The sequence below is a fragment of the Mus caroli genome, chromosome 4 (genome assembly GCF_900094665.2).
Source record: "Mus caroli chromosome 4, CAROLI_EIJ_v1.1, whole genome shotgun sequence".
In the NCBI taxonomy this organism is placed as follows: domain Eukaryota; kingdom Metazoa; phylum Chordata; class Mammalia; order Rodentia; family Muridae; genus Mus; species Mus caroli.
The window spans coordinates 100,611,133-100,632,508 of record NC_034573.1 but is presented as its reverse complement, the minus strand read 5'-3'; the positions used below and the strand labels follow the sequence as shown (position 1 = coordinate 100,632,508).

At 36.0% G+C, this 21,376-nt stretch overlaps 1 protein-coding gene and 1 non-coding gene across 7 annotated transcripts in view; one reads left to right on the top strand and one right to left on the bottom strand.

Annotated features, from left to right (window-relative positions):
* The window catches only part of Tut4 (terminal uridylyl transferase 4), a 128,675-nt gene that overhangs the window by 26,242 nt on the left and 81,057 nt on the right, over positions 1-21,376 (bottom strand). For all 6 annotated transcript variants that reach the window (XM_021159717.2, XM_021159719.2, XM_029476801.1 and 3 more), the window contains 8 exons: positions 20,593-21,287; positions 16,648-16,798; positions 13,708-13,794; positions 10,765-10,868; positions 6,474-6,531; positions 6,280-6,383; positions 3,884-3,973; positions 2,315-2,428 (listed from right to left, as the gene is read on the bottom strand). In XM_021159717.2, the coding sequence (XP_021015376.1) occupies positions 2,315-2,428; positions 3,884-3,973; positions 6,280-6,383; positions 6,474-6,531; positions 10,765-10,868; positions 13,708-13,794; positions 16,648-16,798; positions 20,593-21,287 (1,403 nt within the window). The remainder of the gene's footprint in view (positions 1-2,314; positions 2,429-3,883; positions 3,974-6,279; positions 6,384-6,473; positions 6,532-10,764; positions 10,869-13,707; positions 13,795-16,647; positions 16,799-20,592; positions 21,288-21,376) is intronic.
* Positions 12,073-12,179, top strand: LOC115030934. Its single transcript, XR_003836533.1, has one exon. It is a non-coding gene; the product is annotated as a U6 spliceosomal RNA (small nuclear RNA).

Genomic DNA, 21,376 nt, shown 5'->3' with positions numbered 1-21,376 from the left:
GTGGACTAAGGTACCTCAGTTTCCCAGTGTTTCTGTTTCCTGGTTCACAGTACAAGTAGCCTCCTCCACCACATATATGAAACATGATATACTTACAAAGAAGAGGGCCAAATGACCTTAAAATATGCTCCCTAGAATCATAAGCTTAAATATAGCATTTATTATAGGCTGTTTTAGTTCAGTGCATTAATATGAAGCTAAATCATACAATGAGGAAAAATAAAGAAGCCAAATAAAAAAAGATAGTGGTTATGACTGGTTTCAACTACTTGATACTCTACACAAAGACAAAATTATGGACTAAAAAGACTAAAAATAAAAAAGATCATTGATTACCAAGAATTGGCAGGAAGGATGCTCAAGACAAACCAAAAACTTACAAGTTCAGAAGAAAACTGTATTGTGTAATAACAATGAGTATACAATTATGTATTATTCAAATCTACATGATATACAACCCCAATATAAATTATGGATTTGGTATGACTACAATATAACATTGTAAATTAACCAATTTTAACAATGTGTTACTCAGGCCGGAGAGATGGCACAGGTGTTCAGAGCACTGACTGCTCTTCCAGGGGTCCAGAGTTCAATTTCCAGCAACCACATGGTGGCTCACAACCATCTGTATTGGGATCTGAAGCCCTCTTTTGGTGTGTCTGAAGATAGTGACAGTGTACTCATATACATAAAACAATTAAATAAATCTTTAATAAAAATGTATTACTCAAGTGAAGCTGATAAGGGGGAGGACTATGAAGATGTGCCTGCCAAGATGAGGGATATAAATTCGAAAAATCACTACCTATTCCTCAATTTTGCAGTGATCTTAAATTATTCAAACTAAAGAATTTTTTCAGGACTATGTCTCAGCCATATAATGCTCATCTACTAGGTATATATGAGGCACTACATTTGATTCACAGTACCACAAAGACTTTAAATATAAATGCATAATAGCACAAAAATAGTATTTAGTTAAGAATTTTTGCCTAGGAAAAATATTTAATTTTTATTTTCCAACTACTGATTGTCTAAAATGGGAAGAAGGTATTGCTAAAACCATGTCAATCATGAGACTATTTGAAAAGTTAAGATGGCTATCAGATGCTTATACCACATGGTTTAGTATTTTTGTTATCAAATTATAGTTTAGTTGAGAACAGAACATGTGGTTTTCGAACCAGGCATAGAAGCACACAATTTGAATCTCAAGGGAGGCAGAGGGTGGCAGGCAGATCTCTGTGAGTTCGAGGACAACTAGGATTATGAAAACAAACCCTGCTTAAATAAATAAATAAAAATAAAAGATAAAAAAGAATATGTATTTTTCCAGATGTATCTCTCCCATTTTAAACAATTAAGTTTCTACAAATACAGAACTGGATCTTCTCTAATGCCAACCAATCCACTCTCCCAGAAATGGGAGACACAAATAGAAGAATAAGAATAGTTTTATACCTCTTTCAAAGAGGGCATAAACTATCTACTGAAACTGACTCTGAGTCACTAATTTATGACCATAATAATCTCCTTTCAGTGTATATGCTTAATTAATATGACTATAGAAAAATCTTCCTGCATATTCTTGACCAGACTTTTCAAGACTGTCAAGGAGATGCAGGAATATATAAGACGTCATTATCAAGCAGGAGGAGGAAATATATTCTAGAGAGAAGAAACATATATGCTTCCATGTGAGAGCCTATTATTATATGTATGAGTTTGTGCTAAGCTACAGGAATCTGATTATACATATCTGCACTATTTTGGTTTTTGGAGACAGGGTCTCTCTGTATAGCCCTGGCTGTCCTAGACTCACTCTGTAAACCAGGTTGACCTCAAACTCAAATCTGTGTGCCTCTGCCTCATGGGTGGTAAGATTAAAGTCATGTGCTACCACTGCCCAGCTTATCTTCAGTATTCTAAGACTTCAAAATTTTAAAATATTACCGAAGATACTCAACAATTACTATGGTAGTCAATACACTCCAATAGTAAATATTCCCAAAAGGTTCACTATTTTAATTATAGCATTAATTTAAAAAAAAAAAAAATTCATGACAGAAAAATCCATCATGACCTCAGCAAGATCTCCTGTTTAAATCCATGATTTGTTTAAAAGCACTTGTAACAGTTCTTTTTGAGACAAGTTCTTGCTCAGTTGCCTAGTGTGTTCTGAAACACACTACATAAAGCAGGCTGGCGTTAAACACCTAATGATTACACTTCTTTCTTTGTAGTCCCGAGTGTTGGGATTACAGGCATCAGCTTTGGATGCTTTGGACTTGTAATATTCGTAAGCACTCACCTCTTGTAGAACTGGGATAACTGGTGGCTTTCTCTGCTGCAGAAAGTACAGCACCATAAGGATGTAAGCATATGAAGACAAACTTCCCCGAGATGCATCTCCAATGTCACAGCGCTAAAACATACAATGATTACAAATAAAAAGTAAACTCATCCACAAACCATTGACTACTCTGTTACTCCAGAAATTCTGTAACAATAAATTACAAAATTGTGAGAAAACAGGCATTTTTATATATTATAACTACATGTAGAAATTAGTGTAACAAGGAGATGGAGAGATGGCTCAGGGGTTAAGAGCACTGACTGCTCTTCCAGAGGTCTTGAGTTCAGTTCCCACAAATCATGTGGTGGTTCACAACCATCTGTACAGTGTACTCATATACAATAAAATAAATAATTCTTTTTTTAAAAAAAAGCAACTATTGCTCTTTCAGAAGGCTGCAGGTTCAGTTCCTACTACCCACCTGATGGCTCACAATCATCCTTAATTCTAGTTACAATAAATTCATAACTTGTCTTCTAACCTCTAAAGATACCAAGCAGGCAAATGCTGCACATACATACATGCAAGCAAAACATTCATGAATATTAATTTATTTAAAATATTTTTTAAAGACAAGGACTCTCTCTCTCTAGGAGCCATGGCTGACCTGGAACTCACTATGTAGACCACACTGATCTCTTAACAGAGATTCACCTGCCTCTGCTTCCCTGAGATTAAAGGCACATTACCATGCCTAGCAACTCTTTAAAATTAAGTTTAATACAAACTATGAACTATTCAAAATATGAAGAATAGTAACGCAATGTCAAAATAACAAATGCCCTAATATTTCCATTCCAAAGTTATCTTTAAAAATGTGTAAAATATCTAGGAAATTGGATTTTAAAATTGGAATAATTACAATAATAAGACATCAAGAAAAGATAAGCTCATTAGTAAAGTTTAGGAGAAAAGTACTAGAGCTACCCAAAGTGATACATATCCACTAAAACTTAAAAAAAATACTGGGAAATGGATCCATGGATTAGAGCAATTGCTGTGAAAAAGCAAGAGGACCTGAGATCAACCCCTCCAACTTCCACATAAAAACTCAGAAGGCCTGCATGTGCCTGTAAACCCAGCACAGAGGAGCAAAGACAAGAAGATCCTAGGAGTCTGTGGATAGTACAAATAGCAGTCAGACTTGGTAGTATACTCCTTTAATCCTAGCACTCGAGAGGCAGAGGCAGAAGGATCTCTCTGAGTTTAAGGCCAGCCTAGTAGTCTACACAGCAAGTTCCAGGACAGCTGGAGCTACATAGTAAATACCCTATAACAAAAATAAATTTTAAAACACAAATTAAATGATTACACAGTAAAAGCTCAGGTACAACTCAAGATATTAAAACAGGAAATCACCAAAATCAAAAAAACACAGAAAGATCCTATTTTAGAAGAGAAAAAAGAAAAAAACTAAATAATAGAATTAAAACAATATTTTTCACAAGTCTGATAACAGTAAGTTTCACTTTAGTTATCACAAGTATTATAACAAATCAAATAATTTAACTTCCTCATCAGTACCTTTGCAAACACTTTCATAGTATATCCCAAGTACTGTACTCTAGGATCAATAGCTGCGTAAGTAGCTAGCATTCTTGTGTTGTGTTGAGCCTGAAAAATAATTACATATTTGAAATCATTTAATATGCATTAATTAAATTTATAAATCAGGTAAAAAGATACAGTATACTTTAAATAGTATATCAAGATTTAAAAATTCCTAGCAATTAGTCAAACCAACTTCACTCTGAAACCAGTATCAAACACTTTTCCTGGGGCTGCAGAGATGGCTCAGTGGTTAAGAGCACTAACTGCTCTTCCGAAGGTCCTGAGTTCAAACTCCAGCATCCACATGGTGGCTCTCAACCATCCATAATGAGATCTGACGCCCTCTTCTGGTGTGATCTGAAGACAGCTACAGTATACTTAGATATAAAAATAAAATAAAATCTTTGGGAGGAGAGAGCAGGGCCAACCAGAGCAAGTGGAGCCTGAATTCAATTCCCAGCAATCACATGATGGCTCATAACCATCTACAGATACTGTGTGTGTGTGTGTGTGTGTGTGTGTGTGTGTGTGTGTGTGTATACACACATACATATATATGTGTGTGTGTATGTGTAAATAAATCTTTAAATAAAAAACTTTTCCTTACATTGCTCACAGTAGAAAAACTTAAACACATCAATAATCTGTCAACTTTTTTTTTTTTAGTTAACAAGGAAGAATTGGAATGTAGTGCCCCAACTATCACAAGTTAATTATACTGTGAGGTTTCCCACCTTTGTGGAAATTGCAAGGGTACAGTCAGCATATTCAGTGCAAGCCACCTACATGATCATGGTATCTTCCTACCAGGGGAGTGTATCTGTCAACTTTTAAAATGAAAAATATAAACCAACAACAAACACTGAGAAAGAAATAACAGACATTCTCCCATTTACAATAGCATCAAAAAAAAAATTATCTAAGAATAAACCAAGGAGGTGAAAGATTTCTTTTCCTTTTTTTTTTTTTTTAATTTCTAAATTGTAAACTTTAGATTTCTGAAGAGCAAGATAATATACTAGACATACTATGGTCACAGCTTGGTAGACTCAATATTGTGGAAATGATTTTCTACCAAAAAATCATTTACAGATTCAATGAAACCCAATAAGACATTCTTTATAAAAATAAACTATCCTAAAATGCAGCATATAGAAACAAAAAAGAGCACAGACAGCCAAAAAATCCTCAAGAAAAAGAGTGATACTGGAGGGATTACAATTCCATATCTTAGATACATTATAGAGTCATAATAAAAACAATATGGTACTGAAATAAAAAAAGACACATAGACCATGGAACAAAAACTGAAGATCCAAACATAAGTATTCTTAAATACAGTTATCTAATAGTTGACAAAAAATGCCAAAGATATAAACTGGAGAAAAGACAGCATCTTCAGCAAATGGGGCCGGGAGATCTGGATGTCCACATGCAGAAGAATGAATTAAACCAGTACCTAGCACTTTCTAAAAAAACTCCACATGGATCAAAGGCCTAGCTGTGGACTGCATCTGCAACAAGAAACTGTAAGCAGTACCTTACAGGATGCAGGGGTAGGAGAGGACTTTCTTTCTTTCTTTCTTTTTTAAAGATTGATTTATTTATTTTATGTATATGAGTACACTGCAGCTGTCTTCAGACACACAAAAAGAGGGCATCAGATCCCACTGCAGATGGTTGTGAGCCACCATGTGGGTGCTGGGAATTGAATGGAGGACCTTTGGAAGAGCACTTAGTGCTCTTAACCACTGAGCCATCTCACCAGCTCCAGGAGAGGACTTTCTTAATTAGGACCCCACTTGCCCAGGAGTTAATCCAACATTGAGGACCTCATGAAACTAGAAAGCTTCTGAGCAACTAAGAAACAACCAACTGAGGAGAGATTCCACAGAACGGGGGACATTTGTCATCTGTAAAGATTACAAAGGATTAATATTCAGAATATATAAAGAATTCAAAATACAGTAAGAACAAAGCAAAAAACAATCCATTCAGAAATGGGCCTGGGATCTGAAATTTTTTGTTTTGTTTTGTTTCTCAAGACAGGGTTTCTCTGTGTAGTCATGGCTGTCCTCAAACTTGCTTTGTAGGCCAAATTGACCTCAAACTCAAGAGATCCAACCTGCCTCTGCCTCCCAAGTGCTAGGTCTAAGGTGTGCACCACTACCATCAGGCTCAGGGAGTTCTTCAAGAAAAGAAAGAAAAAACAAAAAAACAAAAATAAACCAAACCAAAAAAAAAAAAAAAAACCCACAAAGAATGTAGTTATATTTTAATATAAATATATACTTAAAATATAAAAATAATTTTCAAGTAAAAATTTTAAAGTATAATTATAGATGGCTGGGCCTAAAAGAAAAACTTACCAATGTGTTATATAAACTGATATCACCTTCTAGTCCACTTCTCCTGTGTTCAAATTTTACAATAGGCACTTTGGCAGTAGTTATAGGCAGAATGTTTCTTAAACCTGAGGGTTGGGGAACAAGAACTTAAGAAAGCTAAATAATTTTTATAATGCCAGAAAGTCTTCTTTTGTAATAAAGATATGAAATTTTACCTGGATGCCTCTTAAGAATTTTCGCCAAATTCTCAATTATTTCTTTACAGTTTAACTTCTGTAAATAAATAAATAAGGTAGAATTGAATTTATCCTACTGTAAATTCTACTTTAACCAAAGCATTTAATACTAGCACTTAAAATTTCTAATTATAATGAGCTATATACTTGTGAACTAAGCACGATTTCAAAGACCCACATCATTAGCATAGACTTGGAGCCTGGTAGAAATGCAGAAGCTCAAGCCCTGTTCCTCTCTAAGGAATGATAACTGTATTCTAGAAAGATCCCGAGGTTATTCAACAGAGACTGAATTCTAAAGAACATGAAAATAATAGGATTTTCAATATGTGAATATGTTCTTAAAGTTATCTGATATCCATCCTTTTGGTTTTAAATGAGTGGATTTATTAAGAATATAGCAAGTGGGAATAAGAATAGCATCAAAAATCAATCAATAAATAATATTAATAATAGGAAGAGTGTTGTATCAGACATATAATCCAACAGAAACTACCAGAGAAGCTAGGGTAAAGGAAACAGCAGGACCCTTTGGAAGAGAATCCCAGGCAGGACATTTTGTCAGCTTACTTACTGTTTTACTGCTTTAGTCCTGTTCCTATATACTTAATAAACTCTCTCATTCAAAACAAAACAACGCAACAAAAAGGACAGCTACTGTAGGTTACTCTCTATATGAAACATAAGTGGTGTACTTGTGAGAGTTATAAGATGCTATTCTGCTGAAAGTTACAGAACAAAATTAAAGATAGGTTTAGTGAGGACCAAAGACTGTAATGATAAAGAACACAGGCACTGCATTATGCAGACCTACTAACTGTCTGCATGACTAATCCTCAGCAAACCCCAGCATCACACTGCTACTCCATTGTAAGGCTCTGCTCTGCAGAGTTGCTGGACAAGTACCTAAAACCTAGTATACAGCATTTACTAGTGCAGGTGGTGGTGGCGCATCGCACCCTTTAAACTTTAATCCCAGAGAAGCAGAGGCAGACAGATCTCAGAGTTTGATTGAGACTGGTCTACATAGCTCCAAAACAGACAGGAAACCCTGTCTTGAAAAACAAACAAACAAACAAACAAAACAGCACTCAACAACGTTTGATGTTAGATAAGCACTTCAAGTTTTTTTTTAGCTGTCTTACCATCATCATCATTATCATTTTTCGTCTTTATCATCATATATCCTCTGTGAGTTTTGTTAAATTTTGTGTTTTTGAGACAGTGTCTATGTAGCCCTGGCTATCCTGGAAACCTCTTGTAAACCAGGCTAATCTCGGCCTTCCCCATCCCTGCAAGTGATGCATGTACCCTGCCTCAAGTTCCTAGTATTATTTTGTTGATGAATAATATAAACAATAATCCTGCTACTACAGCACCAATTTACTATAGGAAATGCATCCCTCTGCAAATTTAAATGTGTGTGTGTTTTTTTTTGTTTTAAAGCAGAGAGAGCAAAATTGGTTTGGCAATAAAAAAAAAAAAAGGACATAGAAAATAATGCCTTTATAAATTAGCTGTATTAAGCTAAAGACTATTAAAATAAATCAATCCCAGCCATCATTATCAAACTGTGGCCTCCCTTCCCCCCAGCCTGGAACCTGCCTGCTCAAGGGTGGAGCTACCAGCTCATTCGTCCTGCCACGCCCACTGCTGGAACCTGCCTTTGCTGCCTGGAGTCACACAGGTGTTGTCCTGCTACTGGACCCTGAGTTACTTGGCGGGTAATTGGGTTCCCTCCCCCTTCCTTTATAAACTGAGTGTCTGGAAATATTAAATTGAGCCTCGATCAGAACTTGTTGTCCTGGCTTCATTCTTTTCTTCCGCCCCGTCTAGTTTCCTCTCTTTTCAGCCTGAACTGCCATTTTCAGTTGAACCGTTCGTGTTGTGGACCGCGGGCGGGCCGCAACATCAAACCACTTTTGTAGATATTCAACATACATATATTCCTTCATTACAAAAGAGTATATGCAGCTAAATCTGGGGGATTCAAAGGAGTCATTAGTTACTAACTCACATACACGAAAATGAGAGGTAACTGCTCTTTACTGTGTAAAATATACAATTCTAATAAAGTTCTAAAGATTTAATAATAGCTTATACAGAATAAAATATTTTATTCTTTTATTTTTTTTTTGGTTTTCGAGACAGGCTTTCTTTGTATAGCCCTGGCTGTCCTGGAACTCACTCTGTAGAGCAGGCTGGCCTCGAACTCAGAAATCCGCCTGCCTCTGCCTCCCAAGTGCTGGGATTAAAGGCGTGCGCCACCACGCCCGGCAAAATATTTTATTCTTTATGATTGCTTTCAACTTCCCAATACATATTTCAGTTAAAGCCTAAACATTAAAGTTAACAAAGATATCTAAATCTCTCTTTCCTATTCCAAAAGTTTTTGTTCTCAGACTCGTGTACATATTATTATTTTTTTAATGACTATCAAAGATTAGAGTCAGAAAAAAAGATATATAAGACATCACTGCTGTCTTTACGCCTACTAATTTACTAATTTTAAAATCATTTTCTGGAAGATCTGTCTGCCTCAGGAACACACAGCTGCACTATTCTGCTGGACTCTTTCCTTTAAGATTTATTTTTTAATCATGTGTATATGAAAGATTTCCACATCGGAAAGTAGTGGCTAGGTTCATACCACGATTAATACTGTACTCAGTTATATTATGGCTAAAAAAATTACAGAGAGGCAGTGAGATATAATGAAAGAGCGTGAATCCATGACTACACAGCCCTAGATACAAATGCTGGCCCAACATTTAGAGGTGAGTGACGTGAAGTTAAATAAACAAGTTTGTCTTTTCTCTCTTTCTCTCTTTCTCTTTCTTTCTTTCTTTCTTTCCTTCCTTCCTTCCTTCCATCCTTCCTTCATTTCTCCCTTCCTTTCTTTCTTTTGTTGTTATTAATGTTTATTTATTTACTTGTATGGAAGAAGTGGGACCATCACAGCACATATGGAGGTCAGAGAACAACCTACACTAAAGCTACTTCCGTTCTTCAAACACGTGGATCTCAGGATCAAATATGTATGGTCAGGCTTAGAAACAAGCATCTTTACCTGTTGTACCATCTCTAGAGCCCCCAGTTTGTCTTTCAAAGCTTCAGTCTCCTTAACACAAAGTGATACACTGAGAAAATGGGATAATTATATCTACCTCAAAGTGGATGAAAAATGAAAAAAGGTAAAGCATGTATAAGTGTATATACCAACTCAATAGATGTTACTTTCCCATCTCACCCACAAGAAAGTTTCTAACCCTCAATCATTAGAATATTTCCGTCTATGGAAAAGATATCACTGCTTCAAAAGTATAATTAATTTTCAGGATAGAATCTATTTATGTTTGATGATTAACTATATTTTCTACTTACAGCATACATAACAGCGAGGGAGGACAGTATAATCCATTTATAAATTAGATGACTACCTGTATTTTCTACTTACAAAGTACATAACACAGAAAGAGAAAAACAGAGTATATAACATGGGAGTGGGGGAGTGGAGTGGGGTGAGGAACGACTATTATTTGCTTACTACCAAACCAGTTTACTACCAGTTTCTCATTGGTTTTAATTAAAAGAATTCCAACTTAAATGGTAAACTAAGTTATTCACCCAATTCATTTCTAGACACTTGTAAATCTCAAAAACCTGTTACATTAAAACATAACATTAGGGGCTGGCGAGATGACTCAGTGGGTAAGAGCACCCGACTGCTCTTCTGAAGGTCCAGAGTTCAAATCCCAGCAACCACATGGTGGCTCACAACCATCCGTAACGAGATCTGGCGCCCTCTTCTGGAGTGTCTGAAGACAGCTACAGTGTACTTACATACAATAAATAAATTAATTAATTAATTTAAAAAAAAAACATAACATTAAATTTATTTATTTTAATTCTGAATTTTTTTTTTTTTTTTTTGGTTTTTCGAGACAGGGTTTCTCTGCTTAGCTCTGGCTGTTCTGGAACTCACTTTGTAGACCAAGCTCAGAAATCCGCCTGCCCCTGCCTCCCGAGTGCTGGGATTATAGGCGTGCGCCACCACACCCGGCTAACATTTTTTTAAAAATAGATTTCCATAGGAGCTGAGCTTGAGTATTTTCTAAACTGATAATGCTAATGCTTCTGCATCAAGCACTACTACTCACACACTGATAAAAAGAACCATACTATGTATAATAAATATCACACATGGAACTAAAACAAATTTACTATAAGACAAAAACAAACTCTCAAGTCCTTTCCAAATACTACTTACCTCTGCATTTTCATGGCCTTCCAGAGTCATACAAATATCCAGATCACTATCTCGGAATCCAAATCCATTCTTAGAAGAACCAAATAAGCACAATCTTGCTTTTTCTAGCTCAGGAAAATAAGTCAATGAGTAGGTTAGAGGAGTCATCTAACATCTACTAATGGCTTAACATAAATGAAATACTGAGCAATTCCAAAACATCCAGCCCCAGCTAGGATCTTTTCCTTAGGGTCTTACGCCCAAGCAGCTGTTCTTTGTTTCCATCGTACCATAAACTGTCTAGGTGAAGTATCTACTTCATCCAGACCGACGACTGTCCCTATAATCCCAACCGTGATTGACAAAGCTGATATAATAGTTTTATGGGGAAATCTCTAAACATGTTTATAAGAAATTATCTAGATTATGGTATCTGAGGTAGAGTACATATCCTTAATGTGGTTGGTATGATTACATGGACTGACTAAAAAGGAGAAATTGTGCTGAATACAAATCTTCATCATTTCCTGCTTCCTACCTGGACAACTGTGCCCTGCTCCTGCTGCCATGAAAGACTCTAATCTCTGAAACTGTAAGCCAAAATAAAGCCCTCCATCCTTCCTTAAAAGTGCTCCTTTCAGGTATTTTGTCAAAGCAAGGAGACCAGTAATTAATACACCAACTCTCAGCAAAGAGTATTACTATTTAGACACTCACCAGGAAGGTATGACATCATTTAATATTTTGTTCAACCTGCACAAGTCAATCATAAGACCTTCAGCTTCTTCCAACTGGACCATCTACCATCTAATGTTGGTCTTCAACACGAGTACCAAAGGTTAAGCTCACTATTTGATAACCCATCTCTTTAAACCTGTGCTTCCAGTGTAGAATTCAAGTACTTTTAAATTATCAACCCCAATACATACGGTTAATTTTCCTCCCATATTCAGTTCAATTCACTAGATATAAACCCTGTTACAATTGTTCCTTCTCATTTAAGAGTTCTCCAGTAACACTCTCTCAAATAAATAACTTACAAGTTTAAGTACACATTTAAATTTATGTATTTATTAGTGGAGGCATGCAATATGCACATCTAGATAGACGACAACTTGTCTGGGTTGGATGTCTTTGTTTACTATGGAGGTCCCAGAGACTGAACTCAGATCGTCAGACTTAGTGGCAAGTGCCTTCCTTCACCTGCTGGGCCATCTCACTGGCCCTTAGTTATATAGTTAGACAACAAATCTCATGCTCTGAAAAAAATCCTTCCATGTAATACTGGTTAAATTTCAATGATAATGAAAAAGGATAAAAGAAGCTAAAGGGCTCAGCAGTTCAGCAGCACATATAACAACAATAAAACAATATAGAGATTAGCAAGGCCTCTATGCAAAGATGGCATATAAATTTGTGATCTAGTCCATGTATTTTTAATTTTTAAAACTTTATTTGTACATGTGCATGTGTGTGCCACAACACATATGTATGGAAGGCAAAAAACAATTCACATAAGTTGGTTGTCTCCATCTGCCTCCTGCGTCTAAGGGATCAAATTCAGGTCAGTAGGCTGAGCACTTTTACACAATGAGTCATCTCACCAGCCTAAGAGGTCCAGACTTTTAGGAGTTTTCATTTGAAATTTACTAAAACAAGATATTTTTAAAAGCATTTTCAATATAAAATACTGCAAAGCATGAGACCTTAATTTTCAAATATATAATATATTCATAAAAAAGGGGCTATGACGATCAAATAAAATTGAATGTTGAGTTTTATTTAAAAGGGAGTGGAGAGACTTAAGATTAGGCTGCCCCTCATCAATTAGGCTAGGATAGCTGATTTGTGAGCACCAGGAACAGGACCTCACATTGCCTCTCCAGTACTCCAGTTACAAATGTGTTCACACATGAGTCCATGTATGTACACACGCATGCAAGTCCCTGTAGAGACCAAAAGAGTGTTGAATGTCCTAGAGCCAGACTTACAGATCGTCTACTGAGTACTAGTGCTAAGAAACAAACTCAGGTCCTCATGCTTACAAACACTACCTAGTAAGGCACCTCTCCAGCCTTATATAAATTACTATAAATATCCTTTTCTAAAATATTTAATCACAAAATTCCTGATTCTTCATTCTCATGCTAAAAGACAAAACAAAACAAAACAAACAAAGCTTTTCTATTCTGGTATTTTGGAGCAAAAGCCTTCACTTCATACATGCATGGTCCCTTTCTTTCTTTTACATTAGACATGCTTCAGCAACTCCTGTTAGTTCTATCTTCAGACATAACCCGTTGCTGACCACTTACCTCCGGCACTACTGTGCTTCATCTGTACTTACGTCGCTGTTCTCTGCAATGCTCTTGCTTGTACTCTCATAGTGCTACAATCTGTTCACTGAGATCGTATCATTTAATGCTACAAATTCTACATGGCTTTCATTAAATGAAAAGTCCTTCTATCAATGTCCAAAAGGTTCTAATGATCTAGTCCTTAAAATATCTCTATGACCTTGTCTTTCTATTTACAACCTATCTTGCGTATTCCACTCCAAACATACTGGACCTCCCAGTTGGTCTCTAAGCACATCAGATAGAATCTAAGTCTTGGAATCTACCCTTCCTTTACATAATGTTCTCTCCGGGAATTCATATAATTTGTTCCTTCATATTATTCAGACTCAACTCAAATGCTACCTCATAAGGGATTTACTACCCAACCTATCACTTCTTTTATCATAATATCATTTAATATTTACTGAAATATTTATATTTATCTCTTAAATTGACTACTATCCTGTCTTAAATATACTCCTCATGTGAGCAGTTCTTATCTCTGTTATTAGTAACACAGCCGCAGAGACTAGAATAGTATATAACATATAACAGTTAAGTCAATCAAACTCAAAACTATGTGATCACAACAGCAATAACAACCAACTTTTAGCCTATGACATACCATCATATTCTTTTTGAATAAACTTTTCCAAGCCAATTAAAATTTGTTCCCTGTTGTGTTGTTCAGAGCAAGGCGGTGATAATTCATCTATATTAAAGAGAAAAAGAAACATGAGAACAAAATATAAAAAATTTTCAGGTTTTTAACCTAAAAATTTTGACTCTCAATATTTTTACTGCTTATTTACTTTTATGACTTTAAGCCCAAATGAAACTAGAGAATGGGCAGAGAGACAAAGAAGAAAACCTTAAAGCATATATGTATATTTTACATGATAATCTCCCCTATATTCTACACATGCATTTACCTTTTGAAAACTAATTAATAGTGCTTTCTTCAGATATTTAGATCTTTCCTTATTTTCATCCATCTCAATGGGTTCAGTTACCAAAGCACCCACTTAAATCTTGTCCAGATTTCCAAGTTCCCTACAAATCAATCTACCTCCCTGCAACCTTGACACTTCACCTTGATTGACTTTCTCTACTATTTCAAATTGCCTGACACTAGCAAATGATTTTCTAATGTTCTTGCAGTTTTCCAGTCTTCATTTATATTACTTTTTCCTTCCCAACCGGATCATACAAATGTCTTAAGAATATGTGTGCCTCACTCCTTCTCCAAAGACACATCCTCAGATCTCTACATAGCAATGAAAATAATGTAAGAATTTACTTAAAAGTCTGTTATAATTCATTAAATCAGCATTTACTTTTATGAATGGAAATGTATCAGGCTGGGGTGATGACCCTGTAGTTAAGAGCATTAGCTACTATTCTAGGGGACCCATGTTCAATCCCCTGGACTCCGATAGTGGCTCACAACTATTTGTAACTCCAGTTCCAGGGTATCCTTTCTTTCTTTTGTTGGTGTAATGTTTGTTTACTTAATTATATGAAAGAAATGGGAACATCACAGCACATAAAACCCTCCCTACTCTAGCCTCTGAGGTTTCTGCACAAATTGGAATATAGATACACTCGAAGGCAAAACACCCATATGCATAAAATAATTTTTAAAATAAAAATAGAAATAATAAAAAGTAAATATATGAGTATTTATAGAGAGAGGAAAAATGAAAAATAAACTTCCAGGTTTTTGTTTTGTTTTGTTGGTGTGGGGCTGTGAAAGTATTCTATATAACAGATATATATGTTATGATTTAGTTAACTACTTGTGTTAAAAAAGAGACTTTGTCCTAGACAAGCATGCTACTAAGATGGAGTCTTTAAGAGGTACAATAATAGTAGGATGTCTGCAGTCATAGGAGACATGTCCTTGAAGAGGGGAAATACTGGAATCCTATCCACTTCCTCTTCTCTTCTGCACAGCAAAGAGAAATAGTTTTGCTACACCATACATTTTTGTTACTGCTTCATCATAGGCAAAGTTGACAAAACCAAATAGGTCCTAGACTAACTCCCTAAACTCTAAACCAAAATAAACCTATTTTTCTTTTAAGTTGATTCCTCTGAGGTTTGCCTTAACATGATTAAGTGCTAACACAAAAATCACAGAGCACGGCAGCACAAAGCTTGAACAGAAGTGAATAAGGACTAACTATATTTGTAATGATTCCATGGAAACCCATAGCAAGCTAAAAAAAAAAAAAAAACAATAAAAATATAACTGTTTTAAGGTCTACAAATTTTACAAAATAGTATGAGATCACAGGATCTCAGGATGGAATGCAGATTGTGATGAAAGAATCTATTTTATAAATGTATGAAAAGCCTTCGCTCATGAAAATGAATGCAAGCGTAGTCTACATAGTGAGTTCCAGAACACTAAGGGGTAAACAGACAAAAACACAAACAGCAATATAAGAGAAAAAAAGGACAATGAGTTCAATCTGTAAGTTTAAAGCCAAAAGAAACTATATGCAGGCACTCAATTCTGATGACGCTACTTCTAAAGACTTTAGTTTCACAGTTCTCAGACTGATAATACAGATGATATTAAAATGAAACAAGTAATTTTTAGTAGCAGATTGTGAGAAGTGGGATTCCCCTTACTGGAGAAGAAAAAAAATTAAAAATGTAATGGTTCAGAATAGGAGATTCTGTGAAATCATGCTTAGGCTAACATAAATAAGATGACTGCATACAAAAAAATTTGTAGGTGAAATTCTAACACATTGATTTTCTTGCTCTGAGAGTGTTTACAATCAACAACTTTCCAGTAATGAGAACACATGATGGGTGTGGTAGCACAAACCACTAATCCCAGCACTCAGGAGGCAGAGACTACATAGGAAGACTCTGTCTCAAAAACAAAAAAACAACAACAACAAACACCTTGTATTCACACCTTGAATTCTGCTTGTGGACGTTGTACATCGTGGTGCGCACTAGGCTCCGCACCACGATGTACAACGTCCACAAGCAGTATATGTAAGTACACTGTAGCTGTCTTCAGACACTCCAGAAGAGGGCGNCAGATCTCNTTACGGATGGTTGTTAGCCACCATGTGGTTGCTGAGATTTGAACCCTGGACCTTTGGAAGAGCAGTCGGGTGCTCTTACCCACTGAGCCATCTCACCAGCCCCCAAGAGCAACTCTTATACCAAGTTAGAAAGTATGCACAATAAGCTTAGAGAATCTTGTAGTCCCCAAAGAAAGAAACCTAAAAAACAAATAAACCCCACACACTGACGAGCTCATGTCAGAGACACAAGCTCCAACAAGTTATATTGGGTTACACTCACAAGTATAAGGCTTACACCAGTAAACAATAAAATAAAGAAATGACTGATTACAGAGGCAGCGCCCTATACCTTAATAAAGCCGATTTAAGAACATGTGTTATCAACTGGGGGTGGAGGCATATGACTTTAATCCTATCACTGACCAAACAAAACTGAAAAATTGTTTTAAATTAAAAAATAAATACTCATTATCTAATAATTACTTCAAGTAGTTATAATACCAAACACTTACCAAAACATCTTTTACATACTAAATCAAGTATTTCTCGAAATCGGTTTGTCATTGGTGGTAGAGGTTTTAGATCAATTTTCCTGAAATCCTCTGGACAATCATTTTTTGAATGGCCATCCTTTTTGCAGATGCTGCATACTATTGTTGGCGGCTAAATAATGGTTAAAAAAATTACGAACTTTTAAGTTATTTCATCACTTAGAGAGCAGATCCAAAAATATAGCAGCAACAAACACTATGTAGTTAACTCAATTCACATAAACTACTCAATTCAGATTTTTGTAAAGTTATGAAATGCAATTAATATAAAAATTTAACTGCTTTCCTCTCCCATTAAAATTACATAATAAACAGTTTACTCATAAATTAGTAGGCAATACAAAAGGTTTGTATTATTCAAACAACTTGATCAACTCCCAAAAGAAAGCATATTTAATATATTTATTTATTTGTCTGGGTTTTTCCCCCAACACAATCATTATCTTTATTTTATGTGTATGAGTGTTTGGCCTACAGGTGTAGGTAGGCACCATTTGCACGCTGGTTCCCTGAAGTTAGAAGGAATTGTATCCACAGAAATCAGAGGTAGAGATGACTGTGAAGTAGTGTATAGGCGCTGGGAATAGAACCCAAGGCCTTTGAAATGAAAAAGCAGAACACCAAATGAGTTAAATAGTAAACACTTAAGCCAACAAGTTACAAAAAGCACACGTTTAAGGAATATACATGTACCCTCATTGTTACTATGTATACCTAAAAAGTTTCCCTCAAATATTAGCTTAGACATTTACATAGCCATAAACTCTGGCTCAAATTATACAAAGGGGACTGGAGAGGTGGCTCAGGATTAAAGAGTGGTGGTCTTGCAGAGAACCTGGACTTGATTCCTAGAACCCACAAAACAGCTCAAAACTATTTGTAACTCCAGCCCCAGGGGAACAAACAAACGTCTACTGGCCTCTTAGGCACCAAGCACACATGTAGTGCATATACAAACATGCAATCAAATACTCATACACATAAAATTTTTAAAAACTAAACCAGCCGGGTGTGGTGGCACACACCTTTAATCCCAGCACTCAGGAGGCAGAGGCAGGTGGATTTCTGAGTTTGAGGCCAGCCTGGTCTACAAAGTGAGTTCCAGGACAGCCAGGGCTACACAGAGAAACCCTGTCTCGAAAAACAAAAACAAAACAAAACAAAAAACCTAAACAACAGAAACTTCTAGAGAAACCACAACACCATAAACAATTAAAATTATGTGGATATGTAATTAAGAGTATCATAGAAATTTCTATTAGCTTTTCTTTTCTGTTTTTTTGAGACAAAGCCCCACTATATAGCTCTGGATGTTCTAGGACTCCCTATGTAGATGAACTCCAACTCACAGAGATCCACCTGGAGCTGTCTCCCAAGTAATGGGATTAAAGGCATGCACAACTATGTCCAGCTATCAATATTTCAAAGCATTCTGTTGTTTTTAAAAAGAAATTCTTTCCTATTGAAAAACAGTATTATTTTGTAGGACAGGCTGGATTCAAAATTAGTTATATGGTCCAAGCAGATCTCAAACGTACAATCTCCCCCATTTCACCTTTCCAAGTGCTGGCACACCTAGCCACAATAGACTTAAGTTACTGATATTAGTAAAGCACAATTAGAAGATGTAGGACATACCTTAGCATAAATTTAGGGAAGGGGGATAAATTATAAGAAATGTAAACTAATTCTCTAAGAAGTTCTTCTAAAAATCTGCCATTTTATTTCCAACAGTCTATATAACTAAATACTGTGACCTGAATAATATGCAAAATACATATATATGTATACAGAATAAAGAAATATTGCTTGGATATAGGAAAAAAAAGGAGGAAGCATGAGGCAAAAGGTATGAAATTTCCTTTATGTAAAATAAACAAGTTCCGGAAATCCACTGTTGTCTAGGTCTACAATTAATACTGTTTTATAGTATTAAATTTTTGTTAGAAGATTCTATTTCCCACAAAAGGGAAAAAATACTTTTTGAGATGATAGATACATTTACAACATTATCAGTGGTCATGATTTCGCAGGTGTTGACTTATCTCTAACACATCAAAGTAGGGGTGTGTGTGTGTAGTATATATATAGCCTTTTAAAATATCAATCTGGGCTAGAGTAATAGTTCAGCAGTTCAGAGCACTAGCTGCTGTCGCAGTGTGTCCTGGATTCGATTCTTAGCACACACATGGCAGTTCACAACCATCTTTGTTAACAGCATTTCCAGGGGACCCAATATCCTCTTCTGGCCTCTCAGGATATCTCAGGGTATCTGGCATGCAAGATACACATGTAGACAGAATAACCATACACATAAAAAGGTTTTAAAAATGCAATCTTAATAGTTTTTAAAACTTTAACATATGTATATTATGCTCCTGGGTATATGTATACACACCTGTATGCAATGCCCACAGAAGGCAAAAGGGAATGCTGTCCCCTGAAACTAGAGATATGAGGTGAACTAACAAGCAGGTCCTCCATAAAACTGCCAGTGCTCTTCACCACTGTACTGGCTGGTTTTGTGTGTCAACTTGACACAAGCTGGAGCTATCACAGAGAAAGGAGCTTCAGGTGAAGAGGTGCCTACATGATCCAGCTGTGGGGCATTTTCTTAATTGGTGATTGGGGGAGGAGGGTCCATTGTGGGTGGTACAATCCCTGGGCTGGTAGTCTTGGGTTCTTTAAGAGAGCAAGCTGAGCAAGCCAGGAGAAGCAAGCCAGTAAGTAACATCCCTCCATGGCCTCTGCATCAGCTCCTGCTTCCTGACCTGTTTGAGTTCCAGTCCTGACTTCCTTTGGTGATGAACAGCAATGTGAAGTGTAAGCTGAATAAACCCTTTCCTCCCCAACTTGCTTCTTGGTCATGATGTTTGTGCAGGAATAGAAACCCTGACTAAGACAAGCACCTAGTTATCTCGAGTCCCAACTAAACAGATTTTTTCAAAAAAAGAAATACTGCTCTCTTCTGGTGTGTCTGAAGACAGCAACAGTGTACTCACATATATAAAATAAATAAACCTTTAACAAATAAACAAAAATGGTAGTCCTATAATTCATAAAGAATATTAATATTAAAAAGTTCAGAAAATTTCAGTATTAGAACATAATCTAGAGTCTCCACTTTTTGACTCTTGTTCATAGTTTTACCTACAACTTGCCAATATAGTTAGTTACACATTCCCACTACAAAAAAAGAGAAAAAAAATTATTAAAATTTAACTTTGCCTTCTTTTTAAAAAGAAAAATAACTCCACATATATGTATAGTATGTGTGTGTCTGTGTCTGGGTATGCCCAGAACTATAAAACATATATCGCTTTGTTATTGTGCATACCTTTAATCCCAGCACTCAGGAGGCAGAAGCAAGAAAAACAAACAAAACAAATAAAACAAAAAAACCCAAACCATTTACATACACACACATACTGTTTTGCTAATCTGAATTTCGTAATAGCAGATAAATCATTTTATGCATAAAGAAATAGTGCCAACTACAAATAGAGCACTGATGCATTCTTATATTTTTATATGCTCTATTTTACTGTAACTACGGGGCTAGAGAGATGGCTCAGCAGTTAAGAGCATTGGCTGCTCTTTCAAGAAATTCAATTCTTCAATTCTCAGCACCCACATGGCAGGTGACAACTGTCTGTAACCCTTGTTCTAGGAGATCTGGTACTCTCACACAAACATACATGTAGGCAAAACACCAATGTACATAAAAGAAAAATAAAATAAATTAACTGCAATTATAGGAGAAAATGTAAATAAAAGGTAGATATATACCAAAATATCATCCCAAAACAAGCACAGGAGCTATTTTATGTTACTATTTATAAATCTAAAAACTATCAGTAGTCATAGGTAACCATAAAGTTTTCCAAATTGTTTACTGTATCCTACCTTGCCAGAGGTTAAAATGAACTTATCAAACACATAATATAATTCCTGGGAGGGGAGGTTATCCTCATCAACAAGGTCAGAAGAAACTTCTGTAGCTTTGCAGTTGCAAGAGGTAGCAGATACATTGTTGCACACAATCTGATGTGAACTCTCCATTTCTAAGTTTGATCTGCAGTCTGTTCCAGCAGATTCAGCTCCATCAGGGGTCCCAATGCAAATACACGGGCTGAGTTCCTTCTTTAAAGAAGTTTCTGAAGGTGTTAAATCACCTTGTTTCTCAGCTGATTTTTGCTTCAAGTCACTGCCTCCACTGACAGTAGAAAGAGATGAAGAATCTTGTCCATGGTTAGCCAAACCTAGTTCATTTACCAATAAACTGTCATTATCAACAATACATCTCTGTGATGTAAACTCCATTTCATCATGTTTAGCAGGTTGGCCTCTTTCCATATTTATTTTTTCTGCACTTTCCCCAAGAATGCAACAATTGGTTGCCGAACAATCAGACTTCACTGGTTTCTTACTGCTTAGCTTCCCCTTCTCTTTCTTCTTAGGATCCACTGTAGATTTATTTCCACCCTTCTTTTGAGGACAGGCAAAATATCGATAAGCTGCCCTGAATCTTTCCACAACATATTCGTATACAAGCTGGCTGTTTAAGCTCCGGGCAACATTCCTCTTGACTGAAAATGGATCTAGATTTGTTTGTTTTGGAAAAAAAAATATCAATAGTTAGTTTCCATTAGCAATTATATTTCCATGCTTATACAAACAGATCTTATAA